Source organism: Erpetoichthys calabaricus, chromosome 10 (assembly GCF_900747795.2).
Source record: "Erpetoichthys calabaricus chromosome 10, fErpCal1.3, whole genome shotgun sequence".
Classification (NCBI taxonomy): Eukaryota; Metazoa; Chordata; class Cladistia; order Polypteriformes; family Polypteridae; genus Erpetoichthys; species Erpetoichthys calabaricus.
Window position 1 is genome coordinate 128,613,236 of NC_041403.2, and position 24,423 is coordinate 128,637,658.

The 24,423-nt window shown below is 40.8% G+C and overlaps 1 protein-coding gene across 1 annotated transcript in view; it reads right to left on the reverse strand.

Annotated features, from left to right (window-relative positions):
* The window catches only part of LOC114658435 (brefeldin A-inhibited guanine nucleotide-exchange protein 2-like), a 923,594-nt gene that overhangs the window by 646,738 nt on the left and 252,433 nt on the right, over positions 1 to 24,423 (reverse strand). The window contains exon 10 of the mRNA XM_051932465.1: positions 14,592 to 14,691. Within this exon, the coding sequence (XP_051788425.1) occupies positions 14,592 to 14,691 (100 nt within the window). The remainder of the gene's footprint in view (positions 1 to 14,591; positions 14,692 to 24,423) is intronic.

A 24,423-nucleotide genomic window follows, 5' to 3' on the forward strand; every position in this document is an offset into this window, starting at 1 on the left:
ACCACGCAAGCGAGGAACACGGGCAGGTATCGCCACTAGACTAAAGGCTAATCCACACAGACCAGCGCTTCCATCTATTCTGCTGTCTAATGTCTGCTCGCTAGAGAACAAAATGGACTACCTAAGACTGGATTTAACCTCATGAGTGTTGCGCACTCATTTTTACCAAGACATGGCTGAACTCCGCTGCTTCCGATTAGCCTGGATGGGCTAACAAACTTTCGAGCAGATAGGATTCATACTCTAAGTGGAAAATCTTGAGGGGGTGGTGTATGTATATACACAAACAACAACTGGTGCACAAATGTTGAACTTGTCTCGAGCCACTGTTCTGAGGATATAGAGTTTTTGACACTGAAATGCTGACCATTCTACCTGCTGAGGGAGTTTACAGCTGTTAGCATTACAGCTGTGTACATCCCCCCCAGCGTAAACACAAAGGCAGTGCTATCCACACTATATTAATCTGTCGGTGCGATGCAAACTGCACACCCGGACTGTGTTTTTATAATTGCTGGAGACTTTAATCAAGCCAACCTAAAGACAGTTCTGCCATATTTTTATCAACATGTTGACTTTGCAACCCGGGGAGTAAACACGTTGGACTGGGTTTACACAAACATCAAACAGGCATTCAAGGCGACTCCCCAACCCCACCTTGGAAACTCGGACCATCTCTCTGTGATGCTAATTCCTGCATACAGACCACTGCTAACTAGAAGCAAACCATCTACAAAGCAGATACGAACCTGGCCAGAGGGAGCGTTTTCAGCACTCCAGGACTGTTTTGAATGAACGGACTGGAATGTGTTTAGAGAGGCTGCCACAATTAACCAGCACATCAACCTTGAGGAATATTCAGAGTCTGTGACAGGATTTAAATCCAAGTGTGTGAGGGATGTGACAGTGATCAGGAACATCACCACATGTGGCAACCAGAAACCATGATTTAACAGGGATGTGCATGCCCTTCTGAGAGCATGCAATACGGCCTTCGAATCTGGGGACAGAGACGCTCTCAGATCCGCTAGAGCTAACTTGAACCGAGGTGTGAGAGCAGCAAAACGTGCTTATGGGCAAAAAATCCAGAGTCACTTCAATGACTCAAAGGATCCCAAGCGCCTATGGCAAGGCGTCCAGTCTATTACAGACTATAAACCCTCCCCGCCACCCCGTGATGATAACACAGACTTCCTCAACACACTTAACATATATTTTAGCCGGTTTAAGGAAAATAACAACACAACAGCATTAAAAGCCCCTCTCACTATGGACAATGAAATACTCTGTCTCGACCACAGTGATGTTCAGAGAGCCCTGCACAGGGTCAACCCATGGAAAGCTGCAGGTCCCAACAACATACCAGGGTGTGTACTCAGAGACTGTGCTGACCAACTTACAATTGTCCTCACAGACATCTACAACATCTCCCTAAGACAAGCCACTGTTCCTCAGTGCTTCAAAGCCACTACCATTATTCCACTGCCAAAGAAATTACCAACATCATCACTGAACGACTATCGCCCTATAGCACTCACACCCATCATGATGAAGTGCTTCGAGGGGTTGGTCAAAAATCACATCATATCCAGGCTGCCTGCTACATTTGATCAACTTCAATTTGCATACCGCCCAAATCGCTCCACTGACGATGCCATAGCAACTACACTCCATCTGACACTGGCTCATCTAGAAAATAAGAACAGTCATGTGAGGATGCTTTTTATTGACTTCAGCTCCTCCTTCAATACTGTCATCCCACAACACCTAGAAAAGAAACTGGAGTCACTAGGCATCAGCACCCCTCTGTGTAACTGGTTATTAGACTTCCTCACAGACAGACCCCGGACAGTACGTCTTGGAAAAGACACCTCTGAGACTACCATCATGAACACTGGGGTTCCCCAGGGCTGTGTTCTAAGCCCCCTACTGTTCACCTTGTTGACTCATGACTGCTGTGCCAATTACAACTCGAATCACATCATAAAATTCACAGACGACACAACAGTAGTGGGCCTCATCAGTAATGAGTTAATCAACTCATTGCCTGGTGTGGAAAAAACAACCTGGCACTGAATGTCAACAAAATAAAAGAGATCATCGTTGACTTCAGGAGAAAGCGGATAGATAGATAGATAGATAGATAGATAGATAGATAGATAGATAGATAGATAGATAGATAGATAGATAGATAGATAGATAGATAGATAGATAGATAGATAGATAGATAGATAGATAGATAGATAGATAGATAGATAGATAGATAGATAGATAGATAGATAGAATATGCCACACCGGCCACTTACAATCCATGGAAACAGTGTGGAGTCAGTGAGAAGCACCAAGTTTCTAGGAGTGCACTTTACAGATGACCTCACATGGACTACAAATACCACTTCTCTTGTCAAGAGAGCACAACAGCGACTTCATTTTCTCCGTAGGCTGAAAAGAGCAAACCTCCCCTCTCCTGTCCTCAACTTTCTACAGAGGCACTATAGAAAGTATATTGACCAGCAGTATCTCAGTTTGGTATGGTAGCTGCACTGTCGCTGACCAGAAGATACTTCGAAGAGTGGTGAGGACAGCAGAGAAAATCATCGGTTCATCACTCCCATCTGTTCAAAAATTACACTACTCACGTTGCCAGAGCAGATCCATTAAGATCATAAAAGATCCCACAAACCTGGCACATGGGCTGTTTGAACTTCTGCCCTCTGGAAAACGTTACCACAGTATGCACTGCAGAAGGACCAGATTTAACAGGAGCTTCTTCCCCCAGGCCATCAGAATACTAAACTCTGTTAAATAACCTTTAACCTTTTGGTCTTTTACTTACTGTGCACTTTATTACCACAAAGAGGTCTTAAGTTTACATTATATTGTATTGTAATACTGTTCAATATTACATCATATATATTGTATATATTATGTATAAATATTGTATCCATATAGTGCAATAACACAATCACTGTGAAACGATGTGCAATATTTTCTTTCATATTATATTTCACCCACTGACTGGCATTACATTTATATACAGTATATCTTTTGTATTTATTGTTTGTACTGTGCTGTCTTATGCTGTCTTACCTACTTTCTGTGTAAGAAGCGAAATGTTTGTAATGTCTGTATGTTGTCTTGCGTGCACTTGTCTTTTATATCTGCACACTGAGCATGGTGAAATGCAATTTCGTTCAGATATGCATCCGTTATTGTACTGTTGTAGGTATTAATGACAATAAAGTTCACTTACTTACTTACTTAACACGACCTCCCTCTTCTGAACTCATGCTGACTGTTCAGAATAACTCCTGTCCTTGCCAGGTGTTGCTCAATCTTATCCTAAAAAGCCTGCCTCCCCTCTCTAGTCCCTCTCATTTCTGCCATCATTCACTCTTCTCTTACTACTGGTATTATTCCCTCATCTTTCAAAACTGCTGCTATAACCCCAATACTAAAAAAACCTGGTGCTGATCCTACTAATTTCAATAATTTTCGCCCCATTTCTAACTTGCCCTTTATCTCCAAAATTCTTGAAAAAAATAGTAGCTATCCAACTTCACACCCACTTATCTCACAATAATCTATATGAAAAGTTCCAGTCTGGTTTTCGCCCCCTTCATAGTACAGAAACGACACTTGTTAAAATTACCAATGACCTCCTTATGGCTGCTGATTCTGGTCTAATCACTATTCTCATCCTCCTTGATCTGAGTGCGGCATTTGATACTATTTGTCATACCACTCTCCTTAATAATAGATTATCTTTGATTGACATTACTCACACTCCACTTGATTGGTTTAGATCCTACCTCTCAGGCCACACTCAGTTCATACAGCATAAAACCTTCACATCCCAACCCACCGCTGTTACTTCTGGTGTGCCCCAGGGCTCTGTCCTGGGGCTGCTTCTTTTTATTATTTACCTTCTTCCTCTTGGCAATATTTTTCGCAAATATAACATTAATTTTCACTGTTATGCTGATGACACCCAGCTCTACCTTGCTGGTAAACCCACCTCCTCTTTTCCACCACCCTCGCTTATTGACTGCATTGCTGAAATTAAATCCTGGTTTTCTTCGAATTTTCTTAAATTAAACAGTGACAAAACTGAGGTTCTCCTCATTGGATCAAAATCATCATTATCCAAAACCAATCATCTTTCTCTTATTATTGATAACTCTGTTGTTTCCCCATCATCTCTGGTCAAGAGTCTGGGTGTCATCCTCGACAGTACTCTATCTTTCCAATGTCACATTAATAACATCACCCGGTCTGCTTACTTCCACCTACATAATATTAATCGCATTCGCCCCTCCCTCACTCCTCATACCACTGCCATTCTTGTTCATAGTCTTGTCACTTCTCGGCCGGACTATTGCAATTCACTCCTCTTTGGTCTCCCTAATAAATCTCTTCATAAGCTTCAGTTAGTCCAGAATTCTGCAGAATGTATCATCACTCGAACCCCATCTATTCACCATATTACTCCGGTCTTGCAGCAGCTTCATTGGCTCCCGATCAAGTTTCGCATTGATTTTAAGATTCTGCTATTAACATTTAAGGCCATCCAAAACCTCGCCCCTCCATATCTGTCTGACCTTCTTCATGTTGCCATTCCATCCCGTAACCTTAGATCCTCTTCCTCCACCCATCTGACCTTCCCTCCCACCCGTCTAACCACCATGGGGAGCAGAGCTTTCAGCCGTTCTGCTCCCAAGCTCTGGAATTCATTACCTGCGGATCTCCGAAATATCAAATCATATTCTTCCTTCAAATGTAAACTTAAAACACATCTGTTTAAAATGGCTTTTTCTTTTTCCTCCTGATTATAGTGGTTTTGTTTGGTTTTAATTTTTAGATTTTCTGATGTTTTAAGTTGTTTATAATTGTGTCTTTTATTTATTTATTTATTTATTTATTTATTTATTTATTTATTGTTTGTTCGGTGTCCTTGAGTTCTCTGAAAGGCGCCTTGTATAAATAAAATGTATTATTATTATTATTATCCTTAATAATTCCTTCCATTCATTTTCCTGTGATGCATGTTAAGCTTACTGGCATATAGTTGCTTGGATCTGCCCTGTCATCTTTTTTACATAATGGGATGATATTTGCCACTTTCCAATCCTTCGGAATCTCTCCAGTGTGCAGTGACTTCCTAAAAACATGTGTCAAGGGTTTATATACAGTATGTACTCACCAGCCTACTTAAGAACTCGAGGGTAAATATTATCTGGTCCTGGTGATTTGTTTGATTTCAGCCAGTTTAATCTGAGCAGTACTTCTCCCTCTACAATTTCCAAATCCCTCAGTACCGCCGTAGTAGTCCCTGTTACCTCTGGGAGGTTATCCACTTGCTCACACCTCAGAAAAATGTAAATTTAGGGCATCCGCTATTTCATTGTTCGTATCTTTTAATTCCAGTTTTACTATTTCTGATGCACTTGACCTCCTCTTTGACTGTTCTTTTACTACTAAAATACTGAATGAATCTCTTAGGGTCTTCTTTCACCTTATCTGCTATATTCCTCTCCAACTGTCTTTTAGCCTCCCTGATATCCTTCTTAATGGTTGCCCTCATGTTCTCATATGCTCTACAATTCACTTTGCAGTCTTATATGTCTTATAAAGCAGTTTTTTCCTTTGCAACTTCTTTTTTAAATCTTTATTAATCCACTGTGGAGTTTTTTTAATTTCCCTATTAATTACAAATTTAGGTATGTATCTGTCCTGCATTACATGTAGAACATTTTTAAACCTGTTCCACAGCTCTTCTACTGTCTCCTAACTTAAAAACTTATCCCAGTGTATCCTACTTAGATTTTATCGCATCTGCTCAAAATTTGCCCTACCAAAGTTCAACTTAACAATTTCAGTCTTCGCATCTGCGATCTTACAAAATACTGAGAATTGTATTATATTATAGTCATTTGACCCTAGTGGTTCAATCACCTCTATACCCTCAATTCTATTTTGATTATTACAAAATACTAAATCCAAACAGGCTTCACCCCGTGTTGTTGCTTTAACATGCTGTGTTAAAAAACGGTCACTGATTACTTCTAAAAACTCCTGCTCTTGTGCTCCTCCATCTGCAAGGTTGTCCAAGTTAATAATTGGATAATTTAAAAGTCCCACATGACTATAATATCTCCCTATAAACTTGCCTTTTTGATATTACTAAAAAGATGTGTGTTAAATTACCATCTGAATTGGGTGGTCTATAACACATTCCTAAAATAAGACGACTTTCCCTAATATTTTCCAGGCAAAGCTACATGTCCTCACTAAGATGGGGCTCATCATCCAACTGAAGAAGTCTTACATTTAAACTCTGTTTGGCATGAACAGGAACCCCTCCTCATTTTCTGCTCTGTCTATCCCTCCGAAAAAATATGTGTATCCCTCTATGTTACACTCATTTAAATGTTTGCTTAGAATTTACATTACTAAGCATTTTTATTTCTACACCATTGCTTTTACCTCCATGCATAGATCTAAACCTAAACCAAGCCCCCCATTCCTTAGTTTGAACAATCCTGGACTAGCCTACTCAAACACCTCCCCAATACATTGCTCTCCCTCCGGTTCAGATGTAAACCGTCATGATGGAACAGGTCCCATCTGTTCCAAAAGCAATCTCAATGCCCCATAAACCTATACACTTCTACCCTGCACCAAGATTTGAGCCAAACATTAAGCCTTCTAATCTCCTCAATCTTACCTGGACTGGCGCATGGCACAGACAGAACTTCGGAGAAGACTACCTTGTCAGTTCTGCTCCTCAGCTTGGCACCAAACTCTTTGAATTTGGATCGCATAAGTGACAGATTACCCTTATGTATTTCATTTGTTCCAACATGGACAAAGACAACTGGATCCAGCCCTGCTCTGGCCAAGAGCCTATCCACCCTTCTAGGATGGTCCCCCATCTGTGCAGCCAGAAGGAAACACACTGTGTGAGACTCTCTCTCTGGAGCACACCTGTGCTTCAATCCCCCTAATGATTTGAGTCCCTAGCGGTCACTACCTCTCTTTCTGGGAACTGGTTTTGAGGTGGCACGTTGGGGCTCCTCATCCCTGCCTACCACCTCAGAATTATCATGTCCTTGTGGAGATGGACAGTGTCTCTGATAACGGTTTGACTCTTCAAATTCTGGGATTGATGCCCCCGGACAGTGTGCACCCTTTACCTTACGCCTTATGACCGTGACCCACCTATTTCTACCATTTTCTACTATTGTCTGGTCTGGAATCTCCTCCTGCGCCACCTTGAGGGTGCACACTATCTCTAAAAGACACCTGGGCCAGGTCCGACAATTCTCTATTACAACGCAGGTCAACCAACTCCTCCTCCAGTTCAGAGACCCTGAGCTCGAGGTGCTGGTTCATCTGGCAACTCCTGCAGATGTAGCCCTCATAGACATCTAAAAAGTCCAACATCCAACAGGAATTGCATTGCACTGGCCTCATTATTAAAAATTGATTTAGGATTAGTAAAACTGCCTTAACTTTTTTTTTCTTAAAATTACAATACTGTGCAAAAGTTTTAGGCAGGTGTGAAAAAATGCTGTAAACAAAGAATGCTTTCAAAAATGGAAGTGTTAATCATTTATTTTCATCAATCAACAAAATGCAGTGAATGAACAAAAGAGAAATCTAAATCAAATCAATATTTGGTGTGACCAATCTTTGCCTTCAAAACAGCATCAATTCTTCTAGGTACACTTGCACACAGTTATTGAAGGAACTCGGCTGGTAGGTTGTTCCAAACATCTTGGAGAACTAACCACAGATCTTCTGTGGATGTATGCTTCCTCACATCCTTCTGTCTCTTCATGTAAATCCAGACACACTCGATGATGTTGAGATCAGGGCTCTGTGGGGGCCATACCATCACTTCCAGGACTTTTTGTTCTTCTTTACGCTGAAGATAGTTCTTAATGACTTTGGCTGTATGTTTGGGGTCGTTGTCCTGCTGCAGAATAAATTTGGGGCCAATCATGCACCTCCCTGATGGTATTGCATGATGAATAAGTATCTGCCTGTATTTCTCAGCATTGAGAACACCACTAATCCTGACCAAATCTCCAACTCCACTTGCAGAAATGCAGCCCCAAACGTTCAAGGAACCTCCACCATGCTTCACAGTTGCCTGCAGACACTCATTATTGTACCGCTCTCCAGCCCTTCGATGAACAAACTGCCTTCTGCTACAGCCAAATATTTAAAATTTTGATTCATCAGTCCAGAGCACCTGCTGCCATTTTTCTGCACCCCAGTTCCTATGTTTTTGTGCATACTTGAGTCGCCTGGCCTTGTTTCCACGTCGGAGGTATGGCTTTTTGGCTGCAACTGTTCCATGAAGACCACTTCTGACGGCCAGACTTCTCCGGACAGTAGATGGGTGTACCTGGGTCCCACTGGTTTCTGACAGTTCTGAGCTGATGACGCTGCTGGACATCTTCCGATTTCAAAGGGTAATAAGCTTGATGTGTCTTTCATCTGCTACACTAAGTTCCTTGGCCGACCACTGCATCTACGATCCTCAATGCTGCCCGTTTCTTTGTGCTTCTTCAAAAGAGCTTGAACAGCACATCTTGAAACCCCAGTCTGCTTTGAAATCTTTGTCTGGGAGAGACCTTGCTGATGCAGTATAACTACCTTGTATCTTGTTGCTGTGCTCAATCTTGCCATGACATGAAACTGTCTTCCACAACATCACCTTGGTAGCAGAGTTTGGCTGTTCCTCACTGTTTTGTCTTGGTAGAGTAATATGTATTGCTCTACTTTCCCCTATTGTATTATTAATATGTAGCCTTAGAATGCCTAATCTCACAGACTTACCACTGTTTATAAGGTATTATTGTATATAACTTATCCCCACCTTCCATTCTATATCTATAACCTTAGACAATTGGATGTAGTAAAAGACAAGCAGAAGTTAAGTTACAGTTTAAACAATGTATTAGTATTATTGATAATATTCATAAATAATAACAAAATGCAAAGTACATTTGAATATTGGCAACCATACAACCTGATTAAATGATGATATGTAGTTCAGGTGGCACACAGTCTTCTGGTTACTTAATTGTCTCTAGTTAAGGCATCATTGATGCTCAGCTTTCAGCCACATGTCTGTTCAAAATGGCTGCTTAGCTGTGTTGTTCATTGTGTTCTCTTCATCATCACAGGTTAGCAAGAGAGATGCCTCTTCATCATATGTTGGTTGGTAAGAGAGAGATACTGAGGTTAAACACATACATTTATAGATGTTCTGTCCAACCTCGAGAGCCAATAGCACATCATGGTACTTAAAGGCTTCTGAACCAAGCCAATTCCAAACAGCCATACTTCAGACCAATGGGGGAAATAGAACATCTTAACACCTGCCCCCAAACCATATGTTAAAGTACACCTTAGCCCATTTGCGGGGGTAGAAATGACTTTAGCAAGGAAACACTTGCCAAACTGGTTTAAAACACACATCCCCCAAATCCTGTCGTAAAATTCAAAGAGGCTCAGCCGTAAAAGGGGGGCAAACACGAATGCCTCTCACCAAAGTAACACTAAATTACATTGCTTTGCCTAAAAATCAAATAAAGACATACAAAAATATTCATCAAATAATATGTAAAATCTCACATCACAACACTCACCCAGTTTTAAGCCTCCTACAAAGCTGTTTCTGTTTCAGTTAATGACTGTGTTTCAACCTACGTGTGACATTGATGATCATTAGCACCTGTCTGGTATAATTGGTTGATCATACACCTGACTAGAATCCTACAAAATCCCTGACTTTGTGCAAGTGTACCTATAAGAATTGATGCTGGTTTGAAGGCAAAAGGTAGAAACACCAAATATTGATTTGATTTAGATTTTTCTTTTGTTCGCTCATTTTGCATTTTGTAAATTGATAACAATAAACAATCATTATTTGTATTTCTGAAAGCATTCTTTGTTTACAGCATTTTTTCACACCTGCCTAAAACATTTGCACAGTACTGTATATTATTTAATTTAAATGGTAACACTAAGAACTGCTACAGCTATTTTACACCTTTTCTCCTTAAGCTCCTGTACTGTTCTCCCTCTCAGCTGCCTGCTATTTGTCTTTCTATGAGGTTAACTTTACTTTTCTCGGTCTGTTCTCCTAAATTTGCACTACTCTTACTTATAAGCTCTCCACTCGTAATGTTTGCATTATTCCGTATTAATAAACCTTTACACTGTTGCCCACTTAACTGCTCTCTACCTCTGGACTGCTAAGTACTGTTTAATTTAAAACAAGTAAATAAAACATTACTACCTTATCTGCTCCTACAGCCCCTTGTGCCTGATCAGCGTCTTAATGCTGACCACTTACCTGTGCACCACTGGGCCTTCCCCTTTACAGCTTTGAAGTCAGCCCCGGCCTCTTTTTTTCTTTTCCTTTAAACTAAGGAATCACTGTTATTACAACAAGGTTATTTGCTTACAAATGCCGATATCAGATACTGTTGCTTTCTACCCTGCCTCCTTGATGCTAGTTCAAATACAGATAACATGAACAAGTACACATAACTTTTCCAAGCACACCTCCAAACACCCAGTTACTTTTGGTCTTGTGCCAGCGAACAAAAAAGAAAAAGAAAAAAAAAAAACTTCTAAAGGGAAAAAAGCTTTAAAAATTCCTGCACAGTTCCTTAGTGGCAACCAAATTGGCCTTAGTGTGTACTTGGTGTGTGTGTGTGTGTGTGAGTGTGCCCTGCAGCGGGTTGGCACCCTGCCCAGGATTGATTCCTGCCTTGCGCCTTGTGTTGGCTGGGATTGGCTCCAGCAGACCCCCATGGCCCTGTGTTTGGATTCAATGGTTTGGAAAATGGACGGATCATAAAATCACCTGAAGCAGCCTTGTGTTTTGGCACAGACCATACATTTGCAAAAGACCAGGGGCCTCATGTATAACGGCGTGCATAGAAGTCACACTAAAACATGGTGCATGGACAAAAGTGTAAATGTGCATACGCACAAAAAAATTTAGATGCACAAAACCATCCATAAGTCAACTTCCACGCACTTATGCTCCATAAATCCCAGTCAGAGTGAAATGTAATGCACGTGCACACGCCTGCTGCCCTATCCAAACTCCTCCCATAATTTTGCATATTTTAATATGCAAATCAATATAAATATCGCCTTCCGTTTAGTGTTTGGTCAAAAGACAATGGCAAAAGCACATGCAAAAAAGAAGAATTTCAGCAAATGCGAAGTGGAGGCAAGGAAAAACTTACTATTTGTTGGCTTAAGCAGTGGTACAGTAAGACTCCGCTTAACGCTGCCCCATTTAACGCTGAAAAGGACTACTTGTTTTTTTTCGAACTCTAATTTTTCATTGATTCACTTTGTAATCACATAAAAGCACGGTTTTTGGTGAAAATGTCGGTTTTCACTACAATTGTACAACTTGATTTGATACTCTCATGCAGTCTTGAGGTGCATTTGGTATCAGTGCAGTACATTACATATGCCTGCTGCATCACTGTTCATTTATGATTGGTCATCAACGTTATTGTGTAAGGATATAAACATAACATTTTATTTTACAGACACAAACCAAGTGTAATCAAGAGTCCCGGTTCGATCCCCACACACTCCTATATTTGCCGTTTTCAGTAGTAAACTGCTCTTTCTTTAATATTATACAGTACACACATACACTCCGTTTGCGTCTGTACTTGTGCTATTACTTAGAGAGTCAGATTGGGGGGAGGGGTGATGTTAGAGCACATGAGCTTATTTAGTGCAGCAGGAACAACGCACATGTTGATCTTTTTTTCTTTCAGTACATGTGGCTTCCCTGTTTATTTATATATCTCTGCCTGTCTGTCTCTCTATTACGCAGTGCTCTGTCTGTCTGTGTGTTATGGATCTTAAAAATAAGTTATAGGGACAGTTGTTCATGTTAATTGCAGTCTCAATTGTTAAAAAAATATTTTAAAAGGAGCATCCCACATGAAAATATAACGATCTCATTAACTGACAGTGCATACCAATTTATAAATTTTATGTCCGTTTGAGGTTAAAAAGAAAAAAAAAAAGCAACACTTTATCCCCAGCGGGGAATCGAACTTAGGTCTGTGAGGCTAGGCAAAGTTGCTGCACTCTAAGAAGCAAATCTTAGTGCGCTACGCCATGGAAACTGTTGTAGCGTTCTTGAAGCTTTTGTGAAACTGTTTATTTGATCTTTGGAACTCAGGCTTTACACATTCTATAGTTTATGCCTACTACATTTTGTAACATTTATTACTAAAATATGAAAAAGTTTCTGTTTTAACAATGTGTTTACACAGACTACTGTAGAAAAGGAACACACATGAAATGCGTGTGTTCCAAATAACGATCTATTATTTCCACTCCAAAACTCCACTTCACTCCCAGGTAATCAATCAAGGCATGAGCTGGGAAAAGTTTGCGCACGTTCGGGGGGGGGATGGAATAGCCGGCTGATGGCAGCTTGTCTTTTATGAGCACATTTAGAGGACAAAGGATGCTGGCGGAGAGGTGTGAATGGATTTAAGAAGCGATTTAAGGTGGGCCGGATCTACGAGTTTTTTCGTAGGCTCTGGTAATTCTAGTGTTAAAAGGACTGTGGGAAACCCCAGCAGACTGAGCCGGAATTGGGTGGGAGTGTGACGGAGCTGCTTGGAGTTGGAGGAGTGTATTTGTTATTGATTATTTTATTGATTTATTATTGGAGAATTGTGGAGTGTGCAGTGCTTTGTGCACTTTATTGAAGAAAATATTAAAAGAATCTTCTTGTGCTTTTACACTTGTGTCTGGGACGTCTGTCTGGTGGGTTCAACGGGGTGCTATAGAGCGCATTATACTATAAGTGATATGATCAACAAAAGGAAGTTGATCGAGTGACAGAGTGTCGAGAAACTCGAAAGCTCAAGTTCACAAAGTCGCAGAGTGCCCGAAATAAAAAAAGTTCTCAGATATTAAAGTCACCGTGAAAAGGCGAGTCGTAGCCCACCGTCTTGAGTGTCATATGAAAGCTTATTAGGGTACAGAGAAATAAAATAGACACACAGTGGGGAAAAAAGCACGAAATGTCAACTTTAATCTTGAAATTTCCACTTTAATCACATCGTTTAATTTACTAGTTTCTCAAATCCATCCATCCATCCATTTCCCAACCCGCTGAATCTGAACACAGGGTCACGGGGGTCTGCTGGAGCCAATCCCAGCCAACACAGGGCACAAGGCAGGAAACAATCCTGGGCAGGGTGCCAACCCACCGCAGGACACACACAAACACACCCACACACCAAGCACACACTAGGGCCAATTTAGAATCACCAATCCACCTAACCTGCATGTCTTTGGACTGTGGGAGGAAACCGGAGCGCCCGGAGGAAACCCACGCAGACACGGGGAGAACATGCAAACTCCACGCAGGGAGGACCCGGGAAGTGAACCCAGGTCCCCAGGTCTCCCAACTGTGAGGCAGCAGCGCTACCCACTGCGCCACCGTGCCACCCTTCTCAAATCCCATCCTAACTAAACTAGCATGTTAAATCCTTTGTTTTGTATTTAATCTTCTATGTGCTCTGTGTGTGTGAATCACTACATGTTTCTTAAACGGGCTTTCTCTTCATCCGACAGGACACAGAATCCATTATTCGTGATATTACAACTCACTGAATAACTACAAAACTGAGATGTATACTTGATATTTTCATGATGATAGGAGTTAAAGCATGTTATTAAACTTGGGAACACGGTGGCGCAGTGATTGTTCCTGCCTCACGCAAGATGCTTGCTGCGCCGTGTGCAACCTTCAATGAAATAATTTATTACAGCAGTACTGTCTCTTTCAAACGTACTAACCCCCAATTCCTCTCCTTACTTTTCTTTCTCCAAATACCCAATCGCCACACAATCAGTTCTGTAATAGACGTTAAGCAATTTGTAAACTTAGAATGCCGATTCTTCAAAACTTTTAAGGAACATTGAAATATCTTCATAGTACATGTTTAATTATACTATCCATCTATCCTTCCAATGTCGTGCCAGCCCCAGCAAGAATACAGCACGAGGCAGGAACAATCCATGAACGGAGCACCAGCTCCTCACTAGCGCTGCAGCACCATGTCCGCAACATTTTTGTGCGTACGCACCGTTTATACATGAAGCCCCAGGTCAGGACACAGTGACATATTCATCCTTCACGGAAGTCAGTGACAGGAGTCTGCAATTAAAATTATTTTCATCTTTTTGTTGTTGTCATAACTTACCTTAGAATCACAAAAAGTGTTTTTTAAACTTGGAACCATTCACACTTTAAAATACACTGTTTATGTATATAGCAAATTTCGACAGCACTAATAAATTTCCATCTTGAGTACATAACTTTATGGCAAAAAATAAAGATTTAAATACAAGTTTTAGTAATTAAATGTTTTTAAACAATGCTGAAACTCCCTGAGGGCTTCATTCCTTCTGCGATGTATTCATTGCACAGAACGAACAAATTTGAAAGACACAACACCAGGTCATGCACATGACAAAAATCTATAAAACACCATTTTCCCCACCTGCACAAATCCTTGTCAATGCCTGAATAACCATCCATTTCTGTTCAAAAGAACTAGAGGAGGTCTCCAGTATTGTTAAAAAGATTTCTCTGAAGAACACCTTGAAAAAACATAAATTTAAAAAACTGTTACTTTTCTAAATCAGCACATTAGTTATATAACTATTACAGAAAATAATTCAACCAAATTCATTCTATGAGAGAATGCAATCAGAACCAGTAAAGCAACTGTTATATATATGTGTCTAAATTTGAATAAATATTGAAAGTACTTGAAAAAAAGCATAGATCATTTCATTGCCTTTTATTTAAAGGAAATGCATTATTTAACAAACTGACTTATTATCCATCTATCCATTTTCCAACCCGCTGAATCCGAACACAGGGTCACGGAGGTCTGCTGGAGCCAATCCCAGCCAACACAGGGCACAAGGCAGGAACCAATCCCAGGCAGGGTGCCAGCCCACCTCAGGACACACACAAACACACCCACACACCAAGCACACACTAGGGCCAATTTAGAATCACCAATCCACCTAACCTGCATGTCTTTGGACTGTGGGAGGAAACCGGAGCGCCCGGAGGAAACCCACGCAGACACGGGGAGAACATGCAAACTCCACGCAGGGAGGACCCGGGAAGTGAACCCAGGTCCCCAGGTCTCCCAACTGCGAGGCAGCAGCGCTACCCACTGCACCACCATGCCGCCCCTGACTTATTATGCTTAAGCAAATAATTTAAAACATATGATTTAACCTTGCATATAACTGTTGTGTATGCCCAAGTATCACTTCATCTAAAAAGGTGATGCAAACAAACAAAGCAGTATGAAATGCACTACTGAAATACATTATATAAAAAGGTGTGGTACCTATAACTTGTATCAAGAATAAATAAAAATGTACCTACAGAATAAATATAAAATACAGATAGAAACAATAACAGTTTCAAATATTACTTCCAATATGTCAAATTTAATGTATCCACTATGCATCATTACATTCAACATGAGCTTAACTTTAAATTTGGAAATGTATACAATTATAAATGTATATGAGCAATAGTGGGGGTAATTGGTTCCACGGCTGCATTACAGATTCCACATGTTTGACAGGAAAAGTCACCTTCTTTGTGGAGCTGGCACGTTCTCCAAGTGTGTTTTTCTCCTATAACACTACAGATATGCTAGATATCTAGAGATTACAACTTTATGCACTGTTTGATCATATAAGTGTGGGTTTAAAAGGGTCCAACAATAAAATTGTTGCATTTTCCATTAACTGTTGTTTAAGAAAATAAGAACATGGGTTGGTAGTTTATTCCAGAATCCCACAACACTTTGTGTAAAGAAGCACTTTCTGACTTAAGTCCTAAATGCCCTTCCCCTTCATTTCCACTGGTGTCCAAAAGTAAGTGATTCACTGTTAAGTTGAAATAATTCTACTGCATCAACTTTTAACAATATTTTTGATAAGTTTGAAAACCTGGATTAGGCCCCCATGCAGTCACCTCTGCTTGAGTCTAAACAAGTTTAATTCTCTGCATCTGTCAGAGATCGACATGTCATTAACACTGGATTTACCGAAGCCTACAAAAAAAAAAAAAAATTCCTGCCCACCTTATATCCCTTTGCACCTGTCCGTCGGGGTCTTTTGTGTTGTAAATGTGTTGATCAGCACAAGCAACAAACAGACTGCTAGTCCATCTCCAACCACAACAGCTTAAGTCACAAAGAAGATTCTCAGTGCTTAAGTGGTGTATCTGGGAGTGAGGTGCCTAGAATTGCAGTGGGTAAATAATATACTGTCATTTGGAATACATGCATTTCATGTGTGTTCCGTGTCTACAACAATCTATTTAAACACATCGCTAAAACAGAAATGTTTAAAAAGCGCACTTGTTTTGTTATACTTATAATAATACTAGCAAAATACCCGCGCTTCGCAGCGGCGAAATACTGGCTGAATATTTAAATTAAGAAAAAAGTAAACATTTTTAAACTGAGGGAAAATATACAAATAATTATTTGTTAAGGATCTCTTTGTATACGACGTTGTCAGTTCGTCCGTCCGGTTGTAATATGACGAAGCTGTGCGCTGAGCTTACTCTTGAGCATGCAACATACAGTTGGCCATGTGAAAAGCAATCCTGCCTCAAATCAATGCCAACCTTTTGTAGTGTTTGTCCTTGAGACTTATTAATTGTCATTGCGAAGCAGAGCCTTACTGGAAATTGAACGCGTTTGAATTGAAATGGGAGATTAGATGGTATAACGGGGATGCGAGGAATAAAAACTGTGTCACCTGAGGAACTGCCAGTAAAAATAGTTGCTTCAATCAGGTTGTTTTGTAGAGATGTGACCTGAAGTCTCGTGCCGTTACAAAGTTTTGGTGGCTGTAAGTTTCTCAGTAACATTATTGGTGCCCCAACCTTCAAAATGAGATTATGCTCAGGAGTGCCTGGAGGATTTAGAGTGTTGAGAAACTCTATCGGATAATGTACCGCATCTTCTACTTCTACAACTGAATCAACAGATTGATATGTTTTTGGTTGTGAAGGTAGTTCTTGAAGTAAAATGTGGTTTATAGTCGTAGTCATGTCATTTTTTGGTGTCAGGATAGCTCTCTCTCTTAACCATGACACGTCATTTTGGTGGAGATTTCGTAGATCGGGGTAAACATTTTGAAGAAGGCTTTGTAAGGTATTCACGATGAGACAGAGATTTGTAGGAATATTTATTTTACGATTTTTTTGTATGAAGGTGCCATCACCTATACTCATCAGAAGACCAGAGAACTCCTCGGCTTTTTTGTCGCCTTTCAAATGAACTCTCATGCTTATTTTTAAAGTAACAACACTGATTTGTGGCCAAAGGTATGAAGATTTCAGAGATGCTTTAACTTCATCAGCGCGTGATCCTCTCGGCACGACTGGAAGGGTTTGGCGGAAGTCTCCAGCCAGTAACACTGTCAAGCCTCCCATAAGTTTGTTAGTGTTTCGGATGTCTTGGAGGGTCCTGTCTAAAGCCTCAATACCTGCTCTGTGTGCCATAGTGCATTCATCCCACACAATAAGCTGACAATGTCGCAGCACTTCAGCCATGTTGCTCTGCTTTGATATGTTACACATGGGGGATTCAGTATAGTTCAGGTTGAGAGGTAGCTTGAAAGCTGAATGAGCAGTTCTGCCACCCTCTAGAAGAGTTGCAGCAATGCCAGAAGAAGCCACAGCTATGGCAATGTTATGTTTTGCTCGGATTTTTGCAAGGAGAAGGTTTATTAGGAATGTCTTACCAGTTCCTCCTGGAGCATCAAGGAAAAACACCGTGCCAGTGGCTGACGCAACGCTGCTCATGATTTGGTCATAAACTGACTTTTGGTCACTATTTAGCAAACACTCGTTATTTGTGACTATATTGGCCAATTGTGAGGTGTTGTAAGATGTCTCTTTCAAGTACTCGGGATTTGACGTAAGTTGTACCAGTTCTGTTAAAGGTGAAGGCAAACCATAATGATGAAGAGATTGACCTCCAATACCAATTACGTAGTTTTCAAGCAACTGTAGACAGTTGTTATAGGTCAAATTTAACCACTGGTGGACTTCTCTTCATATATGATCTTTTTCAGTCTGTCTCCTAATATCTTCTGCTATGCTGTCTTTATGTTTTTCCCATAGGTTTAAGGGGTTTTCCATTTGGCAGAACACCAACATGACAGCAAACAGTTCACGGATCTTTTGAGGTGAGCGAGACAGAGCAGCTTCTTGTAGAGTCTCGTCCCAGTTGATATCGTCATGTAATAAACCGAGTGCCCTGCAGGCTGACTTATAGGTCGGATGTAGGACACCATCAACTGTTCTGAGAGATGTGAAAGATGTGGGACCTGTGATTTTGTTGAGCAGCAGTCGAAGATGGTAGCATTCAGAGTTATTTGGGTGTACAGTGTAGACCCGTCCCAGTACATTATCCTTTTTCACTCCCGAATGTCCTGGTACAGGGTTGCCCTGTTTTCTTCGACGAAACATGTTGTTTGCCCACACATAATATGATGGAATTTCATTATAATGAAGTTGTTTTGCAAAATCATCGTGTTTACAAAGGTCAAAGAATGCTAAAAGGGTGGTTTGTGGTGGATTGTGTACTTTATCGGCAACGTTGGCTTCTGTGAAATAAATTCTTTGTCCGTTCTCAAGATGAACAGCAAGATGAACGACCGGAGGGAAACGTTCATGAATGGGAAAACAGAAAATGTGCCAGGCTGCTTCAGAGCTACTAATGTAACGACCAGCTTCGTATCGAGATACTTCGTCATTTTGATTTTGTATTGTAAATACTGCCTGGTCACTTCCTTTGTTAACATACTTGCAGATGTATTTGATTGATTTTACTGAAGTGCAAAATTCGACATTGATGTGAGCATTGAAGAAGCGGGACAGCACAGGACTATAAGGGACCACCCATCTGTTGTCGATATCTATTCCTTTGATGTTAATTGAATGACCACCATCAGCAGGTGCGCGCTGGCGGTACTGAGGGTAACCATCTTCTCCGGTCTGAGTTTCTGAGATGAACGGACGCGGGTACTTCTTAGTGCATATTCTGTTGATCATGCAGGGTGAGTTGATATTATGAGGTCCACATGGGTCGTGAATCATGGTGGATTTTACTATTTTGTGTAGGGCAGGGTCAGTGTGTGGATCAGGAATTTCCGCACGGATGAGTTCATCGATGAGAGCTGGTTGAATCCTATGTTTTAGCCACAATAGAATGTGTGCATGGGGAATACCTCGCTTTTGCCACTCTATGGTGTACATGTAGCAATTTGTACAGCCGAAAATGTTACTCTTCGTGAGCAAGTCTATCATTTTGCGAATCTTGAGATGAAATACACGACTGATAAGGTCGTGGCGATCGTGAGGTTTTTGACGTGGAAGGAGAATTTCAGTGATGTCAGGCCATTTAGGATTGCAAGTAAATGTGATGAATAAGTCAGGGCGGCCATAATGACATACGTATGTCATTGCGTCTTGTGTGCGCTCGTGCATATAGCGAGGTCCTCCAGTGAAAGAAGATGGTAATATCACAGCTTGACCAAGTTCTGTTAAATCAGTGTCATTTTTGTCAATAGCATCTTTTAAGTGAACGTAATTTTCAGCTCGTAGTTTTTTCTGATTTAGTCTGATATAATTTAGTCTTTCGGATTCAATTTTTGCGTACATATCAACTAAAAACTGATTTAATAAAGTTCGGAAGAAAAGGATAGTATTATCATGATGTTATCTGATCATAAGGCGGTATGAATAGAAGTTTGCTGCAGAGACGGTTTTGTTCATAGGTAACTTACTGGTAGCATGAACTTGAGGTATAGATACAGAATAGCCGTCTTCACCATAGCAGAACATGAGAGGATATTGAAGTGCATCATAGGATCTGTGGGTTTCTTTAATGCGTTGTAGTTTATTGTCTCTGGTTTTCAAGACAATATCTCTATTGTTGAACATTTGCCCAACGATGACAACACCAACTTGATGAACTGTGGGTTTATTAAATCTGCCTTTGTGTGCATGTAATGGTTTTTTGTCTGCGTGAATGACAACTTTGAAGTCTTTGTCATCCTCTGAAATACTGTCCATTGTGGAGTGGAAGTCCTGGATGTAAGTGTTATAGTCATGGAGCATTTTTTGTAATTGCTTGACCAGGGGTATGTTAAGTCCAGAAAAATTAGCGCAGCGGATTTGTGCTTCCTTTTCATCATCCCCGACAAAATATATTTGCAAAAATTTGTGTTCCTCACTCGGCATAGGTAAAAGACTGCCAATCAAGTGATACACTTGTCCCTGAACTTTAAATGAAGGCATAAAATTTCCCTCAACAATTTGTTTAGCACCAAATGACGTCATTTGAAATGCACTGTTGTACTTTCGAATATTGTTCAAGAAATGCTCACTTTGAGGATGTTTGCCATTTAACAGGCCCTCAAGAAGGTCAGGAAGCTTACGTAAAGGAGTGAGAGAGACTTTACCACCGTTACAGCACAAACCAGGAGACTCGCATTTCCACTTCTGAGCTTGACAATAGTCACAGTGAACATCCATGGATCCAATATGTACTGTTTTGTCAGACTCATAATGAATGTTTGGGTCGTACGCAAATCCACAATTGGCTTTTTTGAGCCAAACCTGTTGTTTTTGTATGAGCCACTTTTCATTATTGGGATCGTATCTAGAAACAGAAGCTCTATTAACTTGTGGATTTGCCTCCGTGTATTTAGCGACAGCGTCTCTATGAACTTGTGGATTTGCTTGCGAGTATTTAGCCACAGCGTCCCTATTAACTTGTGGATGTGCTTGCGAGTATTTAGCAACAGCGTCCCTATGAACTTGTGGATTTGCTTGCGAGTATTTAGCCACAGCGTCCCTATGAACTTGTGGATTTCCTTGCGAGTATTTAGCCACAGCGTCCCAATGAACTTGTGGATTTGCTTGCGAGTATTTAGCTACAGCGTCCCTATGAACTTGTGGATTTGCTTCTGAGTATTTAGCCACAGCGTCCCTATGAACTTGTGGATTTGCTTCTGAGTATTTAGCCACAGCGTCCCTATGAATTTGTGGATTTGCTTGTGAGTATTTAGCCACAGCATCCCTATGAACTTGTGGATTTGCTTCTGAGTATTTAGCCACAGCGTCCCTATGAACTTGTGGATTTGCTTCTGAGTATTTAGCCACAGCGTCCCTATGAACTTGTGGATTTGCTTCTGAGTATTTAGCCACAGCGTGTTTATTAACTTCTGGATTTTTGTGTGAGTATTTGGCGGCAGCTGCACGAAGTTGCTTCCGTCTAGCTGCATCAGAAAATCTACCACAACGTCTGATACGCTTCCTTTTTACTGTGTTCTCACAGCTTGGATTGCTGCTGTCATAATCGGCTCGAGCTGGATTTGTGTTGAACTGACAGTCGGTATGTGTCAATCGATATAAGCATACAACTGGCTTCATCAATAACTTCGCGTCAATCTTTTGAGAGTTGAAATATTCATAAACATCAAAGTGTCCACTACTCAAATCGTCACCTGTGAATCTAAGATGTTTCAGAGGCATTGACGGTTCTCCAAAGGTGTAAAATATTTGGCCGTTTCGGTATACTTGAAAGCGACAACCAAACAATTCAGCAGCAGCCATCAACTCACATGCAGAACCATAGGTGAAGGGCTTAAGCATTTCAGTCTTATAGTGCTCATGTGTAGTATAATTATCTCCTGTACCATCATCAGTCCACACTTTGAACCTGTCCCAGTCATTTAATACATAAGACACAATGTCCCTGCGGATATCAAAAGTGAGCCTGATATGTCCGTGCAATATGTAACACAGAGAATTGAAAAGGCAGGCGCCATCTCCGGGCATACACACCACTCGGTAAGTGATAGTTCTTTGATTGATGGTGATCACCTCGATAGACATTTTAATAGCGGTAGAGTTGGAAGAATAAAGGGAATGGGTACTTGATCAACAACAGAGAAGTCGCGGATTAAATAAAGGAAATGGGTATGTAAACAGTAAAGTAAGTGTAAAATATCTACACAATAACTATAACAATCTTAACAAATGAACAATAAAACAACGGAGAAACCGTAGATTAAATGTGCTTTATAAACTGTGGAGCGCTTTATATGGGCAGGCAGTCAGGCAAAGAAAGTGATTCAAATATATAAACGAACAAAACAACAGCAGAGAAGCCGCGGATTAAATAAAGGAAATGGGTACTTGAACACTAAACTAAGTGTAAAATATCTACACAATAACTATAACAATCTTAACAAATGAACAATAAAACAGCGGAGAACCCATGGATTAAACGTGCTGTTATAAACTGCGGAGCGCTTTATATGGGCAGGCAGTCAGGCAAAGAAAGGGATTCAAATATATAAATGAAGAAAACAACAGCAGAGAAGCCGCGGATTAAATAAATGCAATGGGTACGTGAACAATAAACTAAGTGTAAAATATCTACACAATAACTATAACAATCTTAAGAAATGAACAATAAAACAGCGGAGAACCCGTGGATTAAATGTGCCTTATAAACTGCGGAGCGCTTTATATGGGCAGGCAGTCAGGCAAAGAAAGGGATTCAAATATATAAACGAAGAAAACAACAGCAGAGAAGCCGCGGATTAAATAAAGGCAATGGGTACGTGAACAATAAAGTAAGTGTAAAATATCTACACAATAACTATAACAATCTTAACAAATGAACAATAAAACAGCGGAGAACCCGTGGATGAAATGTGCCTTCTATGGCGTTCGTTTATAACACAGCGAAAAAGATGTGTAAAGACCGCTTCACAAAAAAACTGCAGAGCGGCTTATCTTCCTTGGCGAAGCAAGGAAAAAGGACGGCCTTATATCTTGCTCGTTTATAACACAGCGAAAAAGATGTGTAAAGACCGCTTCACAAAAAAACTGCAGAGCACCTTAGCTTCCTTGGTGAAGCAAGGAAAAAGGACGGCCTTATATCTCGCTCGTTTATAACACAGCGAAAAAGATGTGTAAAGACCGCTTCACAAAAAAACTGCAGAGCACCTTAGCTTCCTTGGCGAAGCAAGGAAAAAGGACGGCCTTATATCTCGCTCGTTTATAACACAGCGAAAAAGATGTGTAAAGACTACTTCACAAAAAAACTGCAGAGCACCTTAGCTTCCTTGGCGATGCAAGGAAAAAGGACAGCCTTATATCTCGCTCGTTTATACAACTGTGGATAAGCTTTGAAAAGAATGCCTCCTTGGAGAAGCAAGGAAAGGAATTCACACACCACAGCAAAGAACGGCTTTATATGGACAGGCCGTCAATTACGTGGGAGGCGTGGTGATTTCCCCAGCAGCCGCAGGGAGGCGTGATGATGCAAGATGCAAGACGCAAAGCAAGGATAAAGGACGGCCTTATATCTCGCTCGTTTATAACACACCGAAAAAGATTTAAAGAACGGCTTTATATGGACAGGCCGTCAATTACGTGGGAGGCGTGGTGATTTCCCCAGCAGCCGCAGGGAGGCGTGATGATGCAAGATGCAAGACGCGCAGTCAATTACGTGGGAGGCGTGGTGATTTCCACAGCAGCCGCAGGGAGGCGTGATGATGCAAGACGCAAGACGCAACCGCCTCACACGGCGACCAAGCTGCCCGCTATGGCCGTATACAGTATTCAAAAGTAGGTTCCAGTTATGACCGTTACGCGTAGAATTTCGAAATGAAACCTGCCTAACTTTTGTAAGTAAGCTCTAAGGAATGAGCCTGCCAAATTTCAGCCTTCCACCTACACGGGAAGTTGGAGAATTAGTGATAAGTGAGTCAGTCAGTCAGTCAGTCAGTCAGGGCTTTGCCTTTTATTAATTAGTATAGATTAAGTATAATTTGATATTTGGACTTCAGTCTTCAAACATTAAACACTTCATGTCTACATTTTGCTAATTATTACTAAAACATGAAAAACACTTTTTTAGTGATGTTTTTACATAGATTGTTAACTTGACTTGAGCTGCGGCATTGTGGGAGATGGGATATCAGGCTGCTTGCTGCTTGTGCTGATTGACAAATTTACAACACAAAAGACGCTGATGGAGAGGTTCGAAGGAATTTAAGGTGGGCCAGGATTAAGGAGCTTTTTTGTAGGCTTTGATAATTCTAGTGTTAAGTCCTGGGATGCACCTGGTTGCTTTCCTCTGCACAGCTTCAAGCGTTGCTATGTACAGTGCATCTGGAAAGTATTCACAGCGCATCACTACACCTCCAATTTCCAGCTTCATAATCATTACTCTGCCTAACACTCTTTTCACCTAC